Consider the following 21,122-nt stretch of genomic DNA (forward strand, 5'->3'; position numbering starts at 1 on the left):
GGCCCGTTTTGGATAAAAAACTCTCACACGTGTGAAGGGTTAGGGCATCTCCCTGTTGCAGACTAGACTGAGATATTACAGCTACCATAGGAGGCTGAAATCTAGTAAGAGAAGGTCAATTTTGCAAGCCGAATTGGTGAGGAAGCAACCTATATCCAAGCGAAGGAGGAAGGAAGAGATCTTGTCCATCATCCAACTGATTTAGGGTTTCTGCAGTACAAATTGCAGATCCGAAATTTTAGTGTTGCAGAGTCAAAGTGCAGTAGCAGGGTCGAAGTAGAGTCAAGGTCGAAGTTGCAATTACAGGATTGAAGTTGCAAATATCAAAGGCAAGGTTGACTTGGTCTTGGAGGGGCTTTGGTCAAGGGTCTAGGTCTTGGAATTCGTCAATTGAAGTTTCTATAAGAAGAAGAATTCATTTGGGTTTTCCTCTCAAGATTGGAGAGGTTTTGGCCCTTGCTGATTGCCTACATCTTGTGTCCTATTGTCTCATTTTTCTTTTGTTTTTGGTAGCCAGTTGATGATAGAAGAACATTAATAATAATAAGCAAAAAGAAGCTAACCAAGTAAAGTAAAAATACATCACAATCAGTTATCAAGTAAGAGAAATCACCTACACTTGCTGCCCCTAGATTTCTCAACACATACTCCCAATGGTTTAGGCACTAATCAAGTCCCTTGGTGGTCACACACAAATTTAAACCATAAATCTTCCTTCTTTTTCTCTTCTAAAAATTCGTCCCTTTAAGGATAAGGAGGCCATCTAGGGCTTGGTGCGAAATCTCTTGGAGGAGGAATTTTTGAATTTTGTTTGGATAAAACTTTTTCTTTGTGTCTCCTCTAAAGGACCTCAAATTTTGGTGGAATTCCCACGGTGGATTCTCCATAAATTTTGATGCCCTAGTTGTCGCATTAAGAGGGAACCCTAGAAGCTAATCCTTCAACTTAGGGATTCTTTGAAGGTAAATTCTTTAGTACTTGGTGAAGTAAATCATACATTGCCTTTTCTCTTACCTACCTTGACCTTGGATGCGCATACATCTTGTGACAAGTCTCAACCCTAGGTCTCGTGTGGTCATTTCAAAAGGGCTTTCCCGTGGAAAGTCTTATTAGCCTCTCCCAATGCTTGCACTTTTGTTGAACCTTTCCATTGAATGAGCTGCCTTATGTCACTTCAAACCTATTACAAAGACAATTATCACAAGTGAGTAATACTGGGACTTCTCCCGTCGGTTAAAATCTGAGAAGAGCAGGGGACTTAGGCTGTGGTGACAGTGGGTCTCTGTCCCAATTGTTGTTATGCCCTCTAGCTTTTGCCTCTTCACAAGGTCTGCTAGTTTGTGCAGCAACAAGCCCAAGGTTTTTGGTCCACTCCATACATTCCCATATTGCCAAAACATTGTTGAGTATGTACTGTCCTATAATGGAACTGCTCTGGCTGAAACTTGCTTCATGCTCATTAATTTCTGAAAGAGATCCATGGAATTTTCCACTCTTCACAAATGCTTTAGCGGGTCTCTCTTTCTGGTAGCATCATTCATACTGGTTTCTCTAGTGAAATTGCCTATTTACTTTTCTCTGGTGCTCGTTTATCGCTGCTAGTGTGCTTTAAGTCTCTTATTTATGGTCATAATTAATAAAGTTTGTTGTGTAACATGATCTATTATTGTCTTCTTTAAATTAGAGTAATCAATGATTGTAAAAGATGCCGAGTTGTTTAATTAGTTATCAGCACAGAATTGGTATCATTTTTTGGTTTTTGTAATGTATGTGGATATTTCTATAGTTTCAATAAAAATTACATGATTTCACTGTAAATTTTGATAAATTTTAATGAAGATGCTTTTGAGGATTTTGAAATAAACTCAATTTTAATTTTTTTTTTCTTTCTGTTTGACCTGTAGAACATCATGGACCACACTACAGTGGGTATTCAGAAACCAACAATAGGCCAAATGAAAAGCTAGGCAGTCAAGCTTCATCAGTGTTGGTAACTCATCTGGAGGATGAGATGTTTAGAGCTTGTATGGAGCGGTTTTTGTACATCAGATGCTACAGTAGTTTTGAGTTTTTGGCTGCTCTTAAGGCAAGTGCTGACAGTGATGTCAGGGTCTGTTTGAATCCTTAGATTGATACAGAGAATAATAGCAAAAGATAAATTGGACATATCAATCTTTGAAGCTTGGAAAATGTTCTTAAACAATATGATCAGTGTTCAATACTTGTTCTTGTATTCAAATTTTCTCCATAGTACAACCTCTATTGGAAATATTGGTTTTAACTGATTGTTCTGTTATGCTACAGACAATTCGTCCGCAATTTCAAAAAGCAATTGAAAAGCACAATAACGGAGTGCATTTGCTCATGATTGACAGGTATTTATCTTCTGGTATGATTACTCCCTGTTGATAATGATTACAACCAGAAGGTATGTTAAGAATGTTGACAATAATGAAGAATGCTTAATGGTGAACTGCTGGACACCAGTTTCCTGCAATAAGAACAACAAACAATGCCCTACTTCCTCTTAGCTTTTCTGTTGGTCTCTTCCAAGCACATAGAGCTAAAATGTAAAAGCAAAAGTGATAAAGAATTAAGGTTTAAAGGAATAAAGGGGGAAACACTTGTTTTAGGGCTTTCTACTAGGCCCATCCTTAACATAGCCTTATTGGTGCTTCTTAATTTTATTTTTTTTCATGCTAAATTTGGCGTTGGTGTATCTGAAATCAAAGTATGCCTTTGAATTTGCTCGGGGTAAGGTGTTGCAAGGTACAGTGGGTTACGATAGGGTATAGCTCTTTTTTTGGGAATGGGCATGGGTATGCAGAATCCAACTACCAGGTATATGTATGCATGCTACTTAGGTTTAATAATTTATTTCTCAATATTTTGACTTATAGAAAATGGTTAAGGGAGGGTTATGTGCTTCCTCTGTACTTTACATCGCATGTCCTTTCATAGGATGCCCTTCCTTCAATGAAATTATCTCATAGATTCTTATTGGTTGAAATTTATAGTTTATGCTTGCGAAAGGGGAGTGAGCAACGTGATGGATCTAAGCAGTTTCCTCGCTGGATGTAGCAGAACAATTGTGAGATAATTTGATGTAAATTATTCGACACAGGATTTTTATTTTTTTCTGGATGACATGCATTTTAGGGATAATTACTCCTCTATTATATATCCAAGGGTTTTCACCCATGGAGGTTATTCAAACCCACACTGTTCTTCAATGTCCCATGTGATTCCATTCAACTAATGCTATTTTTAGCTCTAATTTTATTTCATGTGTTTTCTGTTATCATATTTTGTTTCAGTGAGTATCTGGGCCAATTCTTGTCCTTTTCACCAGTTTAGTGTGTTTGAATTCTAAATCATATTCCTGAATCTTGGAGATGCATTTTCCTCTTCTATCCAAGCAATCCTGCTGGACCAGAATGTGTTTAACTGCAAGATGATGCAATAATGCAATTACTTTAGAGTTTCCAATGTAGCTCCTGAAATGTTTTAAGGACTGAATCAATGCATTTGCTTGTTTCTCGCAATGTTTTAAAACTCCGACTCTGACTCTGACTCGGCCGAGGGTCGACTCCGACTCCGACTCCGACTCGGTATCGACTCGGCCGGCTCGATTTCAATGACTCGGTCGTTGTAAAAAATACATTAAATATTTATTTTTTATAAAAACACATAATTTTAAAGATTTTTATTCATGTTTCCAAACACACAGTGTTAGAATATAGATAGAAGACAACATATGATCAAAGTAGGCTCATGAATATATCCATTATATCAAAATGGCACCCAGTGCACTGTCCAATACATACATGATGATGATATAGAGATCAAAACAAAAACACATAACCAAGGAGGCTATAAATGGCCTTTACAACAAAAGTCTGTGACTAGTACTACTGGCTACTGCTAGAGTTGCCAACATCATCTGGCTCAGTGTTACTTGGGAGTGGGAGCGAAAGTGGGGAGCGAGAGCAAAAACGGGAGCGGGAGCGACATTTTCAGAAGCTCCTGGTTTGGGAGCGAATCCCGGAGGAGTTCGACAACCAATGTCACTAACATCAAGGTACATAGAGGGATTGGTGCTCTTGATTAAATACGAGTTCCATACCCTAATACATGACAAAATTCAATGGAAACATTGCAATCCTCCAATCCTGAAATCCTGAAAAACTGATAAGTCTGCTGGATTTTGAATGAAATCTAAAATTCTACTTTCTCCATATGAAATCCAATGAGGCCGGGACCACTCTCAAACATCCTGAGTCATTTCATGGTAATGTTAAAAATTTAAGTAAAAGGATGAAATGTGAATAGCATATCAATACTAGGAGAGGGGAATGGACCCCAAATAGCACTTAACCAATCTAGAAAACACCTTGGAGTCCCCAACAATCAGCGAAATGTTAAAAAGTTAAAAAAAATTAGAAAAATCTCTGTTTTTTTGGGTGACTGGCCGGATTTAATGACTCGGCTGAGTAGATGCGGAAACGGCCAGGTTGACCAAGTCATGATTGACTCGGCCGAGTCATGCAATAACTCAGCCGAGTCAGTCATGACCCGGCCTCCCGAACTGGTTTTTCTGCCGGGTCATAAAATTCTTCAATGACTCGGATCAACTTGGCCGTTTTCGGATTCGATTCGGCCAAATTTTAAAACAGTGGTTTCTCGAACATTGAACAACCCAATTTAGCTCGCCTTATGTTTTTTGTTCATGAATGCTATAGGTTGCTCCAGTTTTTCATTGTTTCTTTGCAATAAAACCCTTGCAATAATATATTCTGAGGAAAAAGAGAAAATCTATTTTCTTTGAATAATTTGAGCTTACCAACACTGGTGCTAATGATATAGCCTCTTTAATTTTTGGGAAGGTCTCTCTTCTTTCTGTTTTCCACTTCACGTCTTGATCTTTCTTTAACATAACAGAAATATGATTCACAATTTTATCAAAATTAGGTACAAATATTCTGATAATTTAAATTTTGGCAGAACTATATTGCCTTTTATTAGTAAGCAATGGCACTTGCGACATTCCTTCGATTCTGGATGGATCAATTTTAACCTCTTCTTTAGATACAATATGGCCCAATAATTTTCCCTCATCAACCCCAAAGATAGATTCTTTAGGATTAACAGAAATTCCATATATTCTACATCTATCAAAAACCTGTCTAAGATGATGGACATCTATAGTTCTATCTTTAGAAAATATTGTTAGATCATCTTGATAAACTACAATGATCTTACCCATTATGTCACGAATGCATAGTCCATGGCTCTTTAGAAAAGAAGATCTAGCATTGGGCAACCCAAAGGACATCTCGAGGTATTGGAAGGTTCACCATGGTGTGGTGAATGTTGTCTTGTCCAGTGTTGCACGAAGCGCCCCCCCCCGGATCGAAGCTCCGAAGCGCGTCCCGTACGGAAGCGCCTAGGAAGCTTCATCGGAAGCGGCGCTTCCGAATTCGGAAGCGGCGCTTCGGCATTTTAAGACGCTTCCTGGAATTTCCGAAGCGCCGGCCGGAAGCGCCGCTTCCATGCCTCCGAAGCGCGCTTCGTACGGCGCTTCGGGCCTCCGAAGCGCGGCGATTCGGAGCAGGAAGCGGCCGCTTCGCGCACGCTTCCGTACGCTTCGGCGAAAAGGGGCGCGCCCAAGGGAAAAAAAACACTCTTTTTTTAATTTTTTTTTAAAGTTATGTTCACTCAACATTAAGGGGGTGGGTTAGGGTGAGGTTAGAGTGAGGTTAAGGTGAGGAATGAAAAGAATAAAGCCCCCATTCATTCCTCATTTTCTCACTTTGAGTTTATGAGAGTTGGAGAAGAGAAGAGAGGAGAGGAGAAGAGAAGAGAGGAAAGGAGAGGAGAAGAGAGGAGAGCTTGGAGGAGTGAAGAAGGAGGAGCTAGGAGAAGGAGGAGGAGCTTGGAGCAAGAGCTTGGAGGACTTCATCTACAAGAGCTAAAGAGGTAAGTTCAAACCCCAAACTCCCTTGTTTTTTTGACAATTTTTTTGTATTTTTCTCCTCCCTCTCCTACTCTTTCCCATTGTTTCTACTTGCTCCTTTATTTACAGGTTGTCCACCACCTATATCCATATTCCAAGATGGTGTTCTTTTGGCTTCTATGTATCATTCCACTCTTGGTTTTAATGATGGCAAAGGTGAGGAATAGAAGGGAAGAAACAGAAGAGGACATTGGTGATGGTCCTAATAGGAGTGACCCAACGTATGATGAGGAGGAAGGGTTTGAAGAGGAAGGGGATGAACCTGAAGGGGACACTAAAACACAAGATGGGAAAGCTACATCAACACCCTTGTGGAACTATGTGACCAAACTTGATGGGGGAAAGGGTGGTGGATCTTACAAATTTGTGTGCCCTCATGGTTGTCATGGAGGAAAACCATATTGTGGTTCATATACCCGTCTGAGGAGGCATCTTTGTGGGGTGCTGGACAGTGATGAAAAAAGGGGTTCTGTGGGGGTACAAATTTGCCCAAACATTTCAACTGAAGAAAGAAGAAAATACATCCAAATAGAGATGGCTGCACAACAAAAAAACAAGAAACAAAAAACTCATTCTGAATCAAGTGCAACCTCTAAATTTGGTAGTTGCTCATCTCCTCATGGTACTTCTGCAAGCTCTAGAGGTAGAAGAACAATAGGGGATTTCCTTAATGTTGCTGGGAGGGATGATGTGGATGGAAAGATAGTCCGTTTTCTTTGTGCTTGCGGTGTACCATTCAATGTGCTTCGCTCTCCCTATTGGCATGAAATGGTAAAGGCCATCAATGAAGCCCCAAAAGGATACAAGGCCCCCAACTATGAGAAAGCTAGAACAGTGTTATTAGAAAGAGAAAAAGCTAAGGTTCAAAGAGCTTTGACACGTTTTACAAATGAGTGGGTAGATTCTGGGGTATCCATTGTATCAGATGGGTGGACAAATATTAGAAACCAACATTTGATAAATGTTCTTGGTGTTTCTTCTAGTGGTGCAGTGTTTATTGCATGTCATGACTCCTCCTCCATCACTGCATCTGCACAAAACATTGCAGATCTCCTATTGAAATCAATCAAAGATGTTGGTCCGAATAATGTGGTTCAAGTGATCACAGATAATGCAGCAAATTGTAAGGCAGCAGGAAAAATTATTGAGCGTACTCATCCACACATCTTTTGGTCTGGGTGCCTGGTTCACACATTGAACCTTTTGATGCATGATATTGTGAAATACAAAGAATGTGGGTGGATTGCTGAGGTTTACAGGAGAGGGAAGCAGTTCATTAAATTCATCACAGGGCATACAAGGGTAAACTACTTCTATGGCACTTACTCCAAGTTGCAATTGCTTAAAATTGCAAAGACAAGATTTGCTAGTTATTACCTCACCTTTAGGCGGCTAGTGAAGGTGAGACAAGCTTTAACTAATCTGGTGTGTGCTGAAACATGGGATGAAATTAACACTGACATAGATGGTGCTAATGCAGTCAAGGACATTGTTCTTGACAGTTACTTTTGGGGACAGGTTAAATATGTTTTGCAATTCACCAAACCAATTTATTACATGATCAAGTTTGCAGATTCAGATCAACCAGTAATTGGGGAGGTGTATGAGCAAATGGATAGCATGTTGGGGCAGATTAAAGACATTGTTGAGCCTAGAGATACCACCTTGTACAATTATATTCGTGTAGAGGTGGAAAACCGATGGGAAATGCTAAATGTTCCATTGCATGCATTAGCATATGTTTTGACACCTAAATACTATCATCCATCATGGCTTTCAACACCAGCACCTGGGGGGGGAAGTAGGAGAAAACCACACCAAGATCAAGAGGTTCACAAAAAATATATGGCTGCATTGAGTAAATTAATCCCTGATGAGGAGGAGGCTGCATTGGTACGGAGACAGGTGAGCAACTATACGCTCAACACTGGTCCATTTGGGAGCATGCATGCAGTTAAAGATCGAGAGACTTTTTCTGCTCTTGAGTGGTGGAACATGCATGGAGGGGGTACTCCACTTCTACAGAGTTTGGCATTGCGGGTGCTATCACAGGTGGTAAACACTTCTTCTGCAGAGAGGTGTTGGAGCTCTTATTCTTTCATCCACAGTGTTAAAAGGAACAGGTTGAATTTAGATCGGGCAGAGAGCTTGGTTTATGTTCATTACAACTTGCGATTGTTGTCCCATTACTGTGAAGATGCAAAGTCTAATAAAAACTTGTTGATTTGGGACAAGAATCCAGAGGAGCCCAATTTGGAGGATGGAGTGTTGCGACTAGAGCAATTAGAGGATGCTCTTATCCAGGTATGTCCATTGTGGTATGAATTTTCCAATTTTCCCTTATAAAGCATTTCTCTAATTCATGTTTTTAATTTTTTTGTTAACTAGTGTTTTTTTTTTTTTGCATGAATTTTTTGAGCGATTCTAGGATGATGATGACCGTGTTGATATGCCACCACCCCCACCCCCATCTGGTCCCTTGGTTCCTAGGTTCCATGGTTCAACACCAACAGCAGGGGGTTCTTCTTCATCAGTTTCAGTGCCACGACTTCCACAGGCACCATCTTCTTCATTGCCACCACGTGGAGGCCCGCCACCACGTTCTATTCGTGGTGGAAGAATGAGAGATTAGTAGATATATTCACAATCTACTACTTTTTGTCATAGATTACTCATTAGACTTGTAGACTTGTGAATTTGAATTTTGAACCTTTTTGGATTGGCGGTGACCAAGTGACATATTTTGTAAACATTATTATTTGAATTTTGGACATGACAAATGTTGACAGTTGCTCACTTGCTAGATAAATCATAATATGCTCTATGTTTTATGTTTTATAATATGCTTAAATGTTTTATGTTTTATAATATGCTTAAAAATTTGATGTATGTTTGTAATAGCTAGAATATAGATGATTGTTGTACATACTAGTAACTACAATGGAATCATGGATGCCATATCTATCTTGATTTATGCAAAAATATGCATGTTTTCATGTCTTCTACAATTAATTTGGTATTTGGGATGTTTGTTTTGAGTATAAATGCAAAAAAATATAATATATATCTATATATATATATATATATATATATATATAGCAGACGCTTCCGCGGACGCTTCGCTTCCTAGATTTTTGGAAAATGACGCTTCGGCGTCCCCGCTTCCAAAAAACGCTTCCGCTTCGCTCCCGCTTCGTGCAACATTGGTCTTGTCCTGATCCTTATCTACTGCAATCTACTACAAGCACTTCTTCTATCTTAAAAATCTATTTAGTGTGAACATCATACCTGATTCCATAACCTTTTATAACAAACGCTTCATGCCAGGAAGTGGGTAGTTGACTTTGAGGGACAATAAATTCAGGTTTTTGAAATCAACACGTAGTCTCTTTTCCCCATTCTTCTTCCTTATTTGGATGAGGTTTGCCACCTAGGATGAATGTTTGGTAGGAGCAATGGTTCAAGCATCAAGCATTTTCTGCAAATCCTTTTGAATGATTGGTGCAAACTTTGGATTGACATGCCTTTGCTTCTGTCTAAAGGATTTATCTTGATCCTTCAAATGGATTGTATGCTTGATGATGTCTCTCTTGTATGCATTGAGATCTTCATATCTCCATCCAAATATGTCCTTGTCAAGGTTGTTGAAGCATCCCAGTCCCCTCTTTCCAGCACATGAACCACACTTTGAGTGGGTGCGCTCCCAAAACCTGGGAGCATGCTTCACCCTAGTGTAACATGCTCCCTGTAATATCCCTAATTTTCCTAAGCCACTTAGGAAATATTACACCTTTTGACAATTATGAAATTAGCAACAATTTTTGGTATTTTGAGTTAGAAGAAGGAGAAAATAGAATTTTTGGTGGGTTGTGGGGGCGACACACAAAGGGAATTCACACTCCCTTAGGAAAAATGCACTTGTGGAGAGAGAAGGAAGGAGAGGGAAGGCATACTAGTGGAGAATGGGGCCCATGAGGAGAGGAAGAGGGCAACAAGCATAAATAGAAGATGAGGGCCATCATTTGGGGGCTTTTGTCAATTTGATCATTGAACAACAATTTGCTTGTGTTGTTTAGCCAAGTCAACATTGTGCTGTTTAACACCCGAGATTTCCGGGCGGGAATCTCACCTCTTCTTCAGTGGACTTCGAGTGCCACCCTAGGAGAGTCATACATTACACTTTTAGAGTCATTCCAGAGCTGATTGTAGGAGTCATTCCACCCGTCCAGCGTGTGGGAGGATGTAGTTGCATAACTCACACCACTTGGGGAGATCACTGTAGTGATTGGGAGATTCTGGATCTTTCAGGGGTGTTTAGCCTTGTCATTTGATGGAGTTTTGGAGTATTTTGCAGGGCAAAGATTGAGGCTAGAGTTTGGGTCGAATTTCCTTCAGTTTGGCATCGTGTAGGACTTACTGCCTAAAGTTTGCACAGGTGCAGGAGGTGGCATGTTTTCCCGAGAGTTTGGGTTGGAGAAATTAGGCATTCTCTAGAGGGAAATTTTGTAGAAGTTTGGGAGGCATTTCAGTGGTGGATTTTGGAGGACTTAGTAGAGTATTCATTTGTTGTGTGCAAATCTTGCCAGTGAGAGGGATTTGCACTTTTTGGGGTCATTTGGGCCAGCTGGAATTGGTCCAAACTCTTTATGGGCTTTTGTGGGTTCGGTGATGGGATTCCAGTGTTAATTTGACAGAATTTTTTGGGCAGTATTTCTAGTAGAAGTCAATGTTCCAATCAGTAGTCAGCAACATAAATTATTGGAGGAGGGCACAATTCACTCTAGGACCATTTCACCTCTTGGGTCGGTGAGATATTTCTGGGTTTTGTTGGAGCTAGTGTGGAGAGCTTGTTACCGCTCAAACTAGCAGGGGTCCTAGGAGGGGATCTTAGAGGGCAACTACTAGGTCAAGGGCAACAATGGATCGATAGCTCACTGTCACCTCAGCTAAGGCTCCCTGCTCTTTATGGACTTTCACCGATGGGAGGAGACCCGATATGAAGAGGAATCACTAGATGAATAGGTTAATAAGAGGATGAGGAGTGATTCCCAAGGCCTATTCACAAGAGAGACTCAATTGTATGGCTTTCTTGCTTAGGAAGCAAGGTGATAGGCTCTCTAGGAAGGGCTAGAAGGATTCTTAAGGCTAGGGTTTGGGAATGTATCTTGAAAAGATGATTCCTAAGCCTAGAAACCCTTATGGAGACTTGGTCTTTGTGTGATCTTTGTGGAGTTGGAGTTATAAAGTTGCGGGACCACACAGGACCAAGTGGACCTAGAATTAGGTCAAGGAGGTGGAATTGATCACTCAAGGAGGGGCTTGACCTAATTATGGAAGAGAAGAGGATCAATGGAAAAATCTTCTTAGAATAGAATGCAATGATCCAAATGAGGTCACTAGCCAAGGGAAACCTAGGGCAAGAGACGATTCTTGGGCTAGGGCTTGCAATATCTTGAGATCCCACTGTTAGAATTTTGTGAAATTTGGAGAGCCTCTAGAGAAAACCCTAACGCAGTAGAGGACAAGAGATCGAAGTCTTTTGATGGCTAGAATGTGAGATAATTGATGCCCTAGGTGACCTATGGAGGCTAGGCCTAGAAAGAGAAGAAGAGGTGAGAGAAATAAGCTTTGAAAGTGACCACCTATGGAGGATTAGTGTCTTGTCCTTTGGGAGAGGTGGAGTCAAGGGGATTTTAATGTTCGGAAACAATTCACCCTTTCAAGGAGGCCTTCAAGCTAAGTTGTCGGAAACTTTAAGCTACCACCCTAGAAACGACGTTCTCCATTTCGGATCCGGATTCCAGTACGAAACGCATTAAAAACGGGTCGAATATGTTTTTGGGAGGTTTTTTTTTGGAAACAATGGGTGTGGATCTGAAACATTTTTTTGGCGTTTTTGATGAAAATCGACCCATTTCCATGAACAATGAATACGTTTTAGTTTTTTATGAAACAGATCCGCCTTAACGAAAAATGTTTCATGATTTGTTGAACCGGATAGGAAAACGTCTTACCATCTCTAGCCGTCGAGAACAGATTTGAACATTTTGCCTTTTAATTTTTTAACTGAGTTGGGTCAGGAACCTAACCTATTTACAAATTACGGTTTGCGTTTATTTATGTTTATCATTTTCGTTGATGTTTATCATTTTTGCTGAGTGCCTATCGCTAAGCTAAGTCGACTGCCAAGTCGTCGACTGTGAGGCTGGAGTGCCGAGTGTCGCCGCCGTTGACTGGAGTACCGAGTATCGCCGCTGTTGATTGGAGCATCGAGTGACTGTGAGTGGAAAAACCAAAACCATTTTTACCAAACCATTTCTGCAAATGTTTTGAACAAATATTGTATTTTGTTGCTTTAGTTTTTTCATTTTTCAATGAAGGGGCCTTGCAGAATGCCTCATTTGGTAGAACAACTCTTTGTTGCAACTCTATGTAGTGTTCATTTGCATGGCTTGGAGGCATGTTGTGTGTAGTTTTCCAAACAACTCAAGAGTCAAAATAATGCATCAATATTTCATGCTATTGCCTTTGCACCCCTGATTTTTCCTATCACATAGTATTTGTGCACAATGAAGCCTTAATGTCCTTCCACACTTGTTTGAGAATGCCACTCCTGTTGTGGTCATAAAAATAACATAGCAAACTATCATTAGAGTATGGTTCAACCGTTCAAGATGCAAGATTGTGGGAAGGTTATATTTATTTACTATCATTGGCCACCAGTATCAAATACTGCACAGTGAAATCATAAGATCCTTCTTGATCTATATCTTAATGGCAAATAATTTGAAAATTTCATGTCTTTGCATATTCACAATGCACAATTTCCATCAAAGAAATGCCTTGAGGCACTATCAAGTAGTGTTATATCTCTCTCCCTGCCTTGGCATATTCTACTTCTAACATTTCTCAAAATGTAGCCCCCAATGTTCGTCCTTGGCCCTTGGGATGTCCAATGTACTTACAATAATTGTAGCATGAAACATCACTCTTTTTCTTCATCATGTTCTATGATTTTTGTAGTGTTTTATGTGCTTTCCTATAAGTAATGCTTTGCAAAGCATAATTTAGTAGTTGGAATATCTCATTTGTGATTCTTGACTGAACTAAGTAACATTTAAACTTCAGAAATACTAATCTAAAGATTCAATTTGGTGGCAAAGACCCTCAGTGCCTTACCTAGTTGCCACAGTAACTTGAAAGTTGATAGATCTGATGAGAATTTCAATGGACAAAACTTGATAAAGTATTAAAGTATTTGTGATATTCTAAATAAACTTTAGTTTGTGCCCTGAAATAAATACTTTAAAATTTAAACAAGTTAGTTGAGATACACACCACCATTGAAATAGAAAATAGCAACCATTAGTTTTTGTCATATAGGAAATGAGGTCAAGTTGATCTTATCTATATATTAGACACAAGTCCAATCACACGTTTTAATAATGATTGTTCTCTTTCAAGGCTTGTAAGTTTGTAACTTGTTTTCAAATACATATTTGTCAATTTCATTTTGCAGTTTCATTTACAAAATTACATCATCATCATTCATGGAAACTTCACGTTCAACCATTCGTGAGGCAAAGGAAGTAGAACATGAAATTGAATCTGCCCCTAAAGTTGATCCAAAGTCACCACTTTGGAAATATGTAACTACTGTTGGGAAGATCCAAGGAGGGGGATCATTAGCATGGGTTTGCAGTGAGTGTAAAAAGGAGTATAAGGGATCATACACACGGGTTAAAGCACATTTGCTTGGGTTAAAAGGCAATGGGGTTCGAATATGCAGTGGCCCACCTAAAGAGAATGGGACAGATGGAAATGGTTTAAGCAAGGCAAAACTTGCAAAATATCAGAAAGAACAAGGCGAGGCAGATGCTAAAGCAAATGAGGCAAATCCTGCCTCCCATTTAAAACACCCAACAAGGTTGGGAGCATCTTCATCAAAGCCTCCACTTCATTCTCATGGAATTGTTTGTTCAAAGCGGTCTAATTTGGGACTACTTGAAAGGAGTTTTAATAATGACGCTCGAGAGATAGCAAATGCAGCTATATGTCAATGCATTTATGCAAATGGTCTTCCCTTTAACCTTGTGCGATCTCCTTACTAGGCAAAGATGATAAAAGCAATGAATGAAGCCCCAAGAGGGTTCAAGAGCCCTGGATATGAGAAGGTACGCACCACAACGTTGAGTGCTGAAAAGTTAGTTTTGGAGGCTAAATTAAGCCCCATTTGTAATTCATGGCGCATTTCAGGGGTGTCCATCATTTCTGATGGATGGAAAGATCAAAGAAATAGGCCTTTGATCAATGTGATTTCTCAGAGCCCACATGGGGCAATGTTTTTGAAGGTAGTGGATTGTGAGGGGCAGATGAAAGATTCTCAATTCATTGCTGACATCTTGATTGAAGCAATTGATTTGGTGGGGCTTGAAAATGTTGTCCAGGTAATAAATGACAATGCAATGGTGTGTAGAGCAACATGCCTAATTATTGAAGGCAAATATCAACACATCTTTTGGACTCCTTGTGCTGTACATTCATTGAATCTCATGATGAGAAAGATGGGGAAGAAAATTGAGTGGATTCGAGTTATTTTTGAAGAGGCAAAAGAAATTAAAGCATTTATCACAAACCACCACATGTCCCAAGGCATCTACAGGAAATTTGTGAAGTTGGAGCTCCTTAAGGTATCTATACTATAAAGTTTATTTCATAAATTTTGATTTCTGCCTCTAAATTCAAATATCTAAATTGGATTCTCAAATGTCATGATTCGTGAATCATAATAGTTATTCAATCAAATTATGGTTTTTAATTTGTTGAAATTTGAAACATTGGCAATTTTGCACCTGCAGGTTGTCGAGACTCGATTTGCTTCTCTCATCATAGTCTTAACAAGGCTTATGAAGGTGAAAGATGCATTACAATCAATGGTGTGCAGTTTTCTTTGTAATCAATGGAGGCAATCCCAATCTGATAGAGCACAAGTACTAAAATGGTTGTTTGTTGATGATGAATGGTGGGATAGGTTGGAGTACCTCTTGGCATTTAGTAAGCCAATTGTGGATTTGCTCCATATGTTTGACACAGATATGTCTAATTTGGGAGAGGTGTATGAGGGCATTGATTCCATGATAGAGAAGACAAGGTTGGTTATAAATGCCAAGGAGAATGACCCAAATGAATTCTTTTACAGAAAAGTAAAAGATATATTGACCAAAAGGTGGAACAAGATGACCACCGCATTGCACCTTTTGGCCTATGCAGTGAATCCAAAATATTATGCTGCAGAGTTGCTAAGTGATCTAGAAAGAATCACTCCAAACAAAGACCCAAAAGTCGCATATGGATTTAAAAATGCTTTTAGAAAGCTTTTTGTAGATCTTGAAATTGGGTTTCAGATTCTTGCAGAGGTTTCTCATTTTGTGGGATTAGAGGGTTGGGGTTTGTGATATTGATTGTATGCGGGACAAGACTAGATTAAGTCCAATTGATTGGTGGAACTTCTATGGTGGGATACTTCCACATCCAAAAATTGGCCATCATGATCTTGTCACAGGTTGCTAGTTCCTGTTCAGCAGAAAGGAACTGGAGTACATACGACTTCATCCATTCAGTGAAGCGAAACAGATTGGGCTCTAAGAAGGCTGAGGAACTAGTGTATGTTCATTCAAACCTTTGCCTTCTGTCACACAAGAGAGATGAACATTGAATACAAATTTGGCGCCACCAAATTATGGGATGTGGAACCAGAGTTTCCTGACTTGGATATGACATTGAATGCCATGTCTCATATGACTTTGTTTGATGTGGAGTCACCAATAGGTGGATCTTCAAGTGGACATGGCAGCAATGTTCCCAGTCCCACTTCTGGAGAGGATGTGGAACTTCTTAGTGACATGAATGAAGACATATTTGATGATATGTAAATGTAATTTATGATGGTGTTTTAACTTTTAAACTTTTGAACAACCATATGAATTATGAATAATGATAGTAGACTGCCAGTCATAGTTCATTTTGTACTTTGTACTATGTAGTATGCATTATTAATTTTGGTAATGATGTTGTAACTTGTCATGTTGATAACTTGATGATTGAAATTTGAAACAAAAACTTGATGATATGTTGAATCATGAATGTTATAATAATCATTAATGATGATGACAATGTTTATGCTGAATTGATGATGATGAATCATGTGTTGAATCTAGGGCAAGTAGGATTAATGTGATTCTTCATAGCTTGATAACTATTTGTGAGGTGTTTTAACTTTTCTTCTTAGCATAGCCTTCACATGTTATTATTAGAGTGTATCTTCGTTAGTTCATCAAATAGCTACCAAACCAAAGAGACAAGAACACACGATGTTGGCTTTTTGCCAGGGCCATAACCTTTCCCTCTTGGAAAGGAAAACCCGCACAAAATTCTTGTTATAGAGATTCCAATTGACGAACACCAGGACATGATGCTTGACTTATGAAGCCACTCCAAGACCAAGACACCAATCCTCTTCTTTGTCACTGCTGAGATCATCATCATTGCTGCACCATTGAGGTCATCATTTACTGCATCACTGTTGCATCATTGCTATTCCTTCACCTAGATCATTGCTGCACTCTTCACTGATATCATCATCATGCTTTCATTGATGCATTGAGATTTCCATCATGACCTTGTCTTCATCAAGATCATTGTGTCGAGGTCATGTGTAGTATGTTGAGAGAGCATTATTGTAGGATCACAATTATGTTGAGACAGTGATCAATGTATCATCTTCACCTTCTTCATAACAAACATGCCGAGACAATGATTAGCACTGAGGTCTTCATCATCACATCTATAATGAGATTGTGACAATGTTCTTTCCTTGCATCCTAGATTGTCACCACCGAGGAGAAGACTGTAATCTGCTTACTGAACTTGTACACGAAATTGCAGGGGTATTCGAGATGTGTCCTCTTGTAATGCGAAGTTCAGATTCTTGTACCCATCCAAGAGGATCTGAGGTCCTATACTTACTCGAAGTTTCAGAGATCCGAGACACTGTTTTGCTGCCTTGACTCGAGATTCTTGTACCTCCTGCACCCATCTGAAGTTCAGAGAAGAATCTGAAATCTGTGTTTTTCTTTGGTGACCCCAACAGGGTATTTATAGTAGTTTTGCCTCCATAAATAAGCCGACATGTCACCATGAACTGTTGTGTCTCCACATATGAACCGACTTGTCATTTAAATATATTTTTAGGCTGACATCGCTGCCTTCTTCATCATTTAGCGTGCAAACTTATTTCTTGTGCTTGTCTTGGAGGGTTCTTTAGACTTATAGACTCGTACACATGACATTGACTCTTTGACATCCTAAGGCTCTCAATGGGAGCCACTAAATAAATAACCTCTCTCTCATGAAACACATGCAACAAGGAATAATAAATTCATTTTACAAAAATCATAATTACAATGTCATGAAGACTGAACCTGGTTACACTTTCTTCAACATCATGATAGATCATAGATGATAATTGATTATGTACTTTTAGTCTTTAAATCCAATCTAGATTCTAAAATATGAAATTCTTATTTTTAAATTATATATGTGTGTGTGTGTGTGTTGTTTCCTGTCGTATCATATCTAGATTTTTTGAAAATTTGTCGTACCCGTTTCAAACCTTGTATCCGTATCCGTTTCAGTGCAACTTAGCCTTCAAACAACTTTGCATGGCATTAGGGCATGGGATCAACTACTTCAAGGACTTTATACTTAAATTTGCAATATTTAATGACTTATTGAGACGTATTTATCACAAATTATCTCTAGGAACATTCACGCATTCATACATGGCCCATGACATGATGCAGCGCTTTAAAAGATCAAAATTTCCACCAATTCGTATAAGCAGTAAATTTCAGATTTGTATAATGAAGATCCCAACAACATTCATGTGACAAAGTAAATAACAAGAATAAGCATGAAAAGAGCACTTACATGTACAAAAGAGTATATTCAATCATCAAATTATGCCAATAATGAAGCTCCAAGACAAGAGAGAGAGATCCAAACATCAAAATTCATCCATATCATCCAAACTCGTCCTCCAAAAGGGATAGCAAAAATCTCACAAGAGCTAATAACCCAATCCAAGTGATGATGATCAAAATGAATCATCTCACTTCTATTTATACAATCACTAAGGAGTTCGATTTGCCTAATATGGCCTAATTGAGCCCCAAATAATAAAATAATGTGCAATAATAACATCCCTTGGTGACAAGCCCACCAAGATAGCTCAATAATACAATAATAAGCCTCTCAAGAGGGTCGAATGATCAATAAAGTGAGTCGTTGGGCCTTTGAGGAGGCCTAATGAAGTCCAAAGGGTGCCATGATGTGAAACTGGACTCCCAACATAGTGGACAAGGGGTTGGCCCCTTGTTTTCCAAGCAAGAACTTGTGGTGCTCCCAAGTGGGTGTGGGGGCACAAGGACATCCTCATGGGTCTCCAAGTGGATCGACAATGCGTGTAGACCATCTGTAAGGGCTAGGATGATGATATAAGCCCTCCCTCTGCAGCGGGAGACATCCTCTGGGTCCTGGAACATTTGCCAAGTGTATGGTGCAAGTGTGGAGCCGGCTGGGCATAGTGAACTAGGTGCATCATCCTCATCCAAAAGGTGGAACACGAGTAATCAATGGGCGGTGTTGGGGATCCATGAAGTAATCTCTGCTATGGTGGAGGCCCATGGCTCTCAACACTCACCCTACAAGTTCCCATGTGGCCCTATGAAGGGCTAGGACCCCGTATAGGGAGACCAAGCCCCAAATGGAGACCTACCTACAATCCTGCATAAGATCCAATGCGTCCCCTTTCCCTCCAATACCACAAATCATTAACAGAATCAAGTAAAAGAGTTTACAAATCGTGGAATCAATGGGGCATTTCATGGTGGCATGCCCTTCTAGAGTGGGCTTTGGCATGTACAAGTGTCTCTTAGCTCGATAATGTTAGCCAAGGATCCTATTAGGTGGTTTCATCCTTTAGAGGGGGTGACATGTTCATGGTACATCTTTTAAGTGGTAGGTGGCAAATGGTAAATTGGTGGAATGGAGTGGGGATCAGGGGAATCATCCAGATCACATGTTATGGTACGAGGGTAGCTATAATAAGGGGAAGCCCACACCTGGGTATATGAGTGTGGGAAGGAGCAAATCATGGTACATGAGTTACCCTGGCCTTTGTTTTTCCACCCTTCTTCATATGCTTTTTGCCTTTGATTAATTTTTCTTCATAATTGCTGAGGATTCCAGGGGATGAGAGCATGTTGTGTAATATATAGCAGTGGATACCCCCTAGGCCCATGGTCAGTTATAAAAAGGCCTTAAAACCCCAATATAGTGTTGAGAAATCTAGGGCATAACAATTAAGTGATTTCTCTTCTATTAGTAATTGCGTGTGAGTGCTTTTTACTTCTTAGATTAGGATCTTCTTTTACTTAAATTATTAGTGTTCTTCTTGATCAAACAATTACCAATGCATAAACCATAAAGAGACAAGAGACACATAATGTAGGCTATCAGCCAGGGCCAAAACCTCTCCCATTTGAGAGGAAAACCCGAAAAAATTCTTCTTCTTATAGAAATTCCATTGACGAATACCAAGACCAAGACCCTTGACCTATTTGCCACTCCAAGACCAAGACTTAAGTTCCCTTCCACTGCTTTTCCTTCGTGCCCAAGTCAATACTAGCCAAATTTCTGCTCTTTCCTTCTTCTCGACTACCCTTCAAATTTGAATTCCTTTTGCTTCAGACCTGCACTTTATTTCAACCCTAATTGCAACATTGCAACATGTGAGAAGTATGATAACCAATTTCTACACCTTGTCACCACTTCGCTTGGAGGGGAGACTCCCTTACATACTTCGGCTTGATGACTTCAACTTCTCAAGTGACCTTACCAACCTTGGATCCTCCAGTAATACCCTCAGTTACTTCTGCAACAGATGTTGCCTCTTTACTTCGCATGTGTGACAAGATAGAGCCCAAAACAGATCTAAAATAGTTCGATCTTCTTCTTCTTTCACTCGCTAGTTATAGGCTGCCTTCCTTGACCCTTTTCACACTTCTTCCAATCGCAGATCATGACCGAATTACTTGCTCTAAAATGAGGCCGAGTGGCCTATTTATAGTTGTTCCCCATGATAATAAGCCAACTTGTCATCAAGCTAGGCCGACGTGTCATTTGGAGAGATATTATTATTCCTTTTGAAGCCGACTTGAAGGGAGATGCTTGTGCTTGTCTTGGAGGGCTATTTGACACTTTCATTGACTCATAAACAAATGTAACATGCCCAAGAAGGGTCCTTCATACATGACATTGACTCAATTTGATTTTTATGACTAGATGACAAATCCTAAAGGCTCATAATGGGAGCTGTTGACCACTCTGTGTCAACGACCCCATAACAGTACACCTCTTTTTTCGCAAAAGGGATCTATCATGTTCGAGTGTTCGTGCCTTTCAGATTTCATCATCAGCTGACAGTTTTGTTAAAGATGTAAACCCATTCTGCATGGTTATAATGTAAATGATCTTAGTAAGACCATTATGTATGTAACAACCTAGGTAAGCATAATATTTTGATGACGATTTCTACCTTAGGAGGTTTTTTGTCTCACTGATTCATTTGTGTCTCTAGACACAAATGATCGGCAGAGTTTTTCCCTCCAACCTCACCCCAAAGCTAGGGTGGATTTTGTCGTCAAGATATTAAGTGAGTCCTAGTGTTTTCTATCGAGTCTTTGTAGAAGTAATTTGGAAATAATTCTAGCTAATTGGCTAGATTATTTTATTACAGATTACTTGGTCTACTAAATCATATTTTGTGTCGTAGAAATGGGTAAATGTTGAGGGTCTATAATGAATGGATTTCCCCCTTCATGTATTGAATTTTAAAATCTTCATGTAAAAAATATTTACTGCATGGTCCCTCATAATTAGACACCATGGCTAAATATTAGAGGGTTGGAAAAATTATTAATCCCCTCATCAGTCAATTAATTAAATTTCCTGGCAAAATTAAATTAAATCCTAAGCCAGAAATTTA

General features: G+C 39.5%; 1 protein-coding gene across 3 annotated transcripts in view; it reads left to right on the forward strand.

The window, feature by feature from the left end:
- The window catches only part of XRCC2 (homolog of X-ray repair cross complementing 2 (XRCC2)), a 448,851-nt gene that overhangs the window by 133,390 nt on the left and 294,339 nt on the right, over positions 1 to 21,122 (forward strand). For all 3 annotated transcript variants that reach the window (XM_089446609.1, XM_089446608.1, XM_089446610.1), the window contains 2 exons: positions 1,905 to 2,086; positions 2,305 to 2,375. In XM_089446609.1, coding sequence (XP_089302735.1) covers positions 1,905 to 2,086; positions 2,305 to 2,375 — 253 coding nt within the window. The remainder of the gene's footprint in view (positions 1 to 1,904; positions 2,087 to 2,304; positions 2,376 to 21,122) is intronic.

Source organism: Pinus tabuliformis, chromosome X (assembly GCF_031772625.1).
Source record: "Pinus tabuliformis cultivar Carrire ecotype Pingquan chromosome X, CPIR1, whole genome shotgun sequence".
NCBI lineage: Eukaryota > Viridiplantae > Streptophyta > Pinopsida > Pinales > Pinaceae > Pinus > Pinus tabuliformis.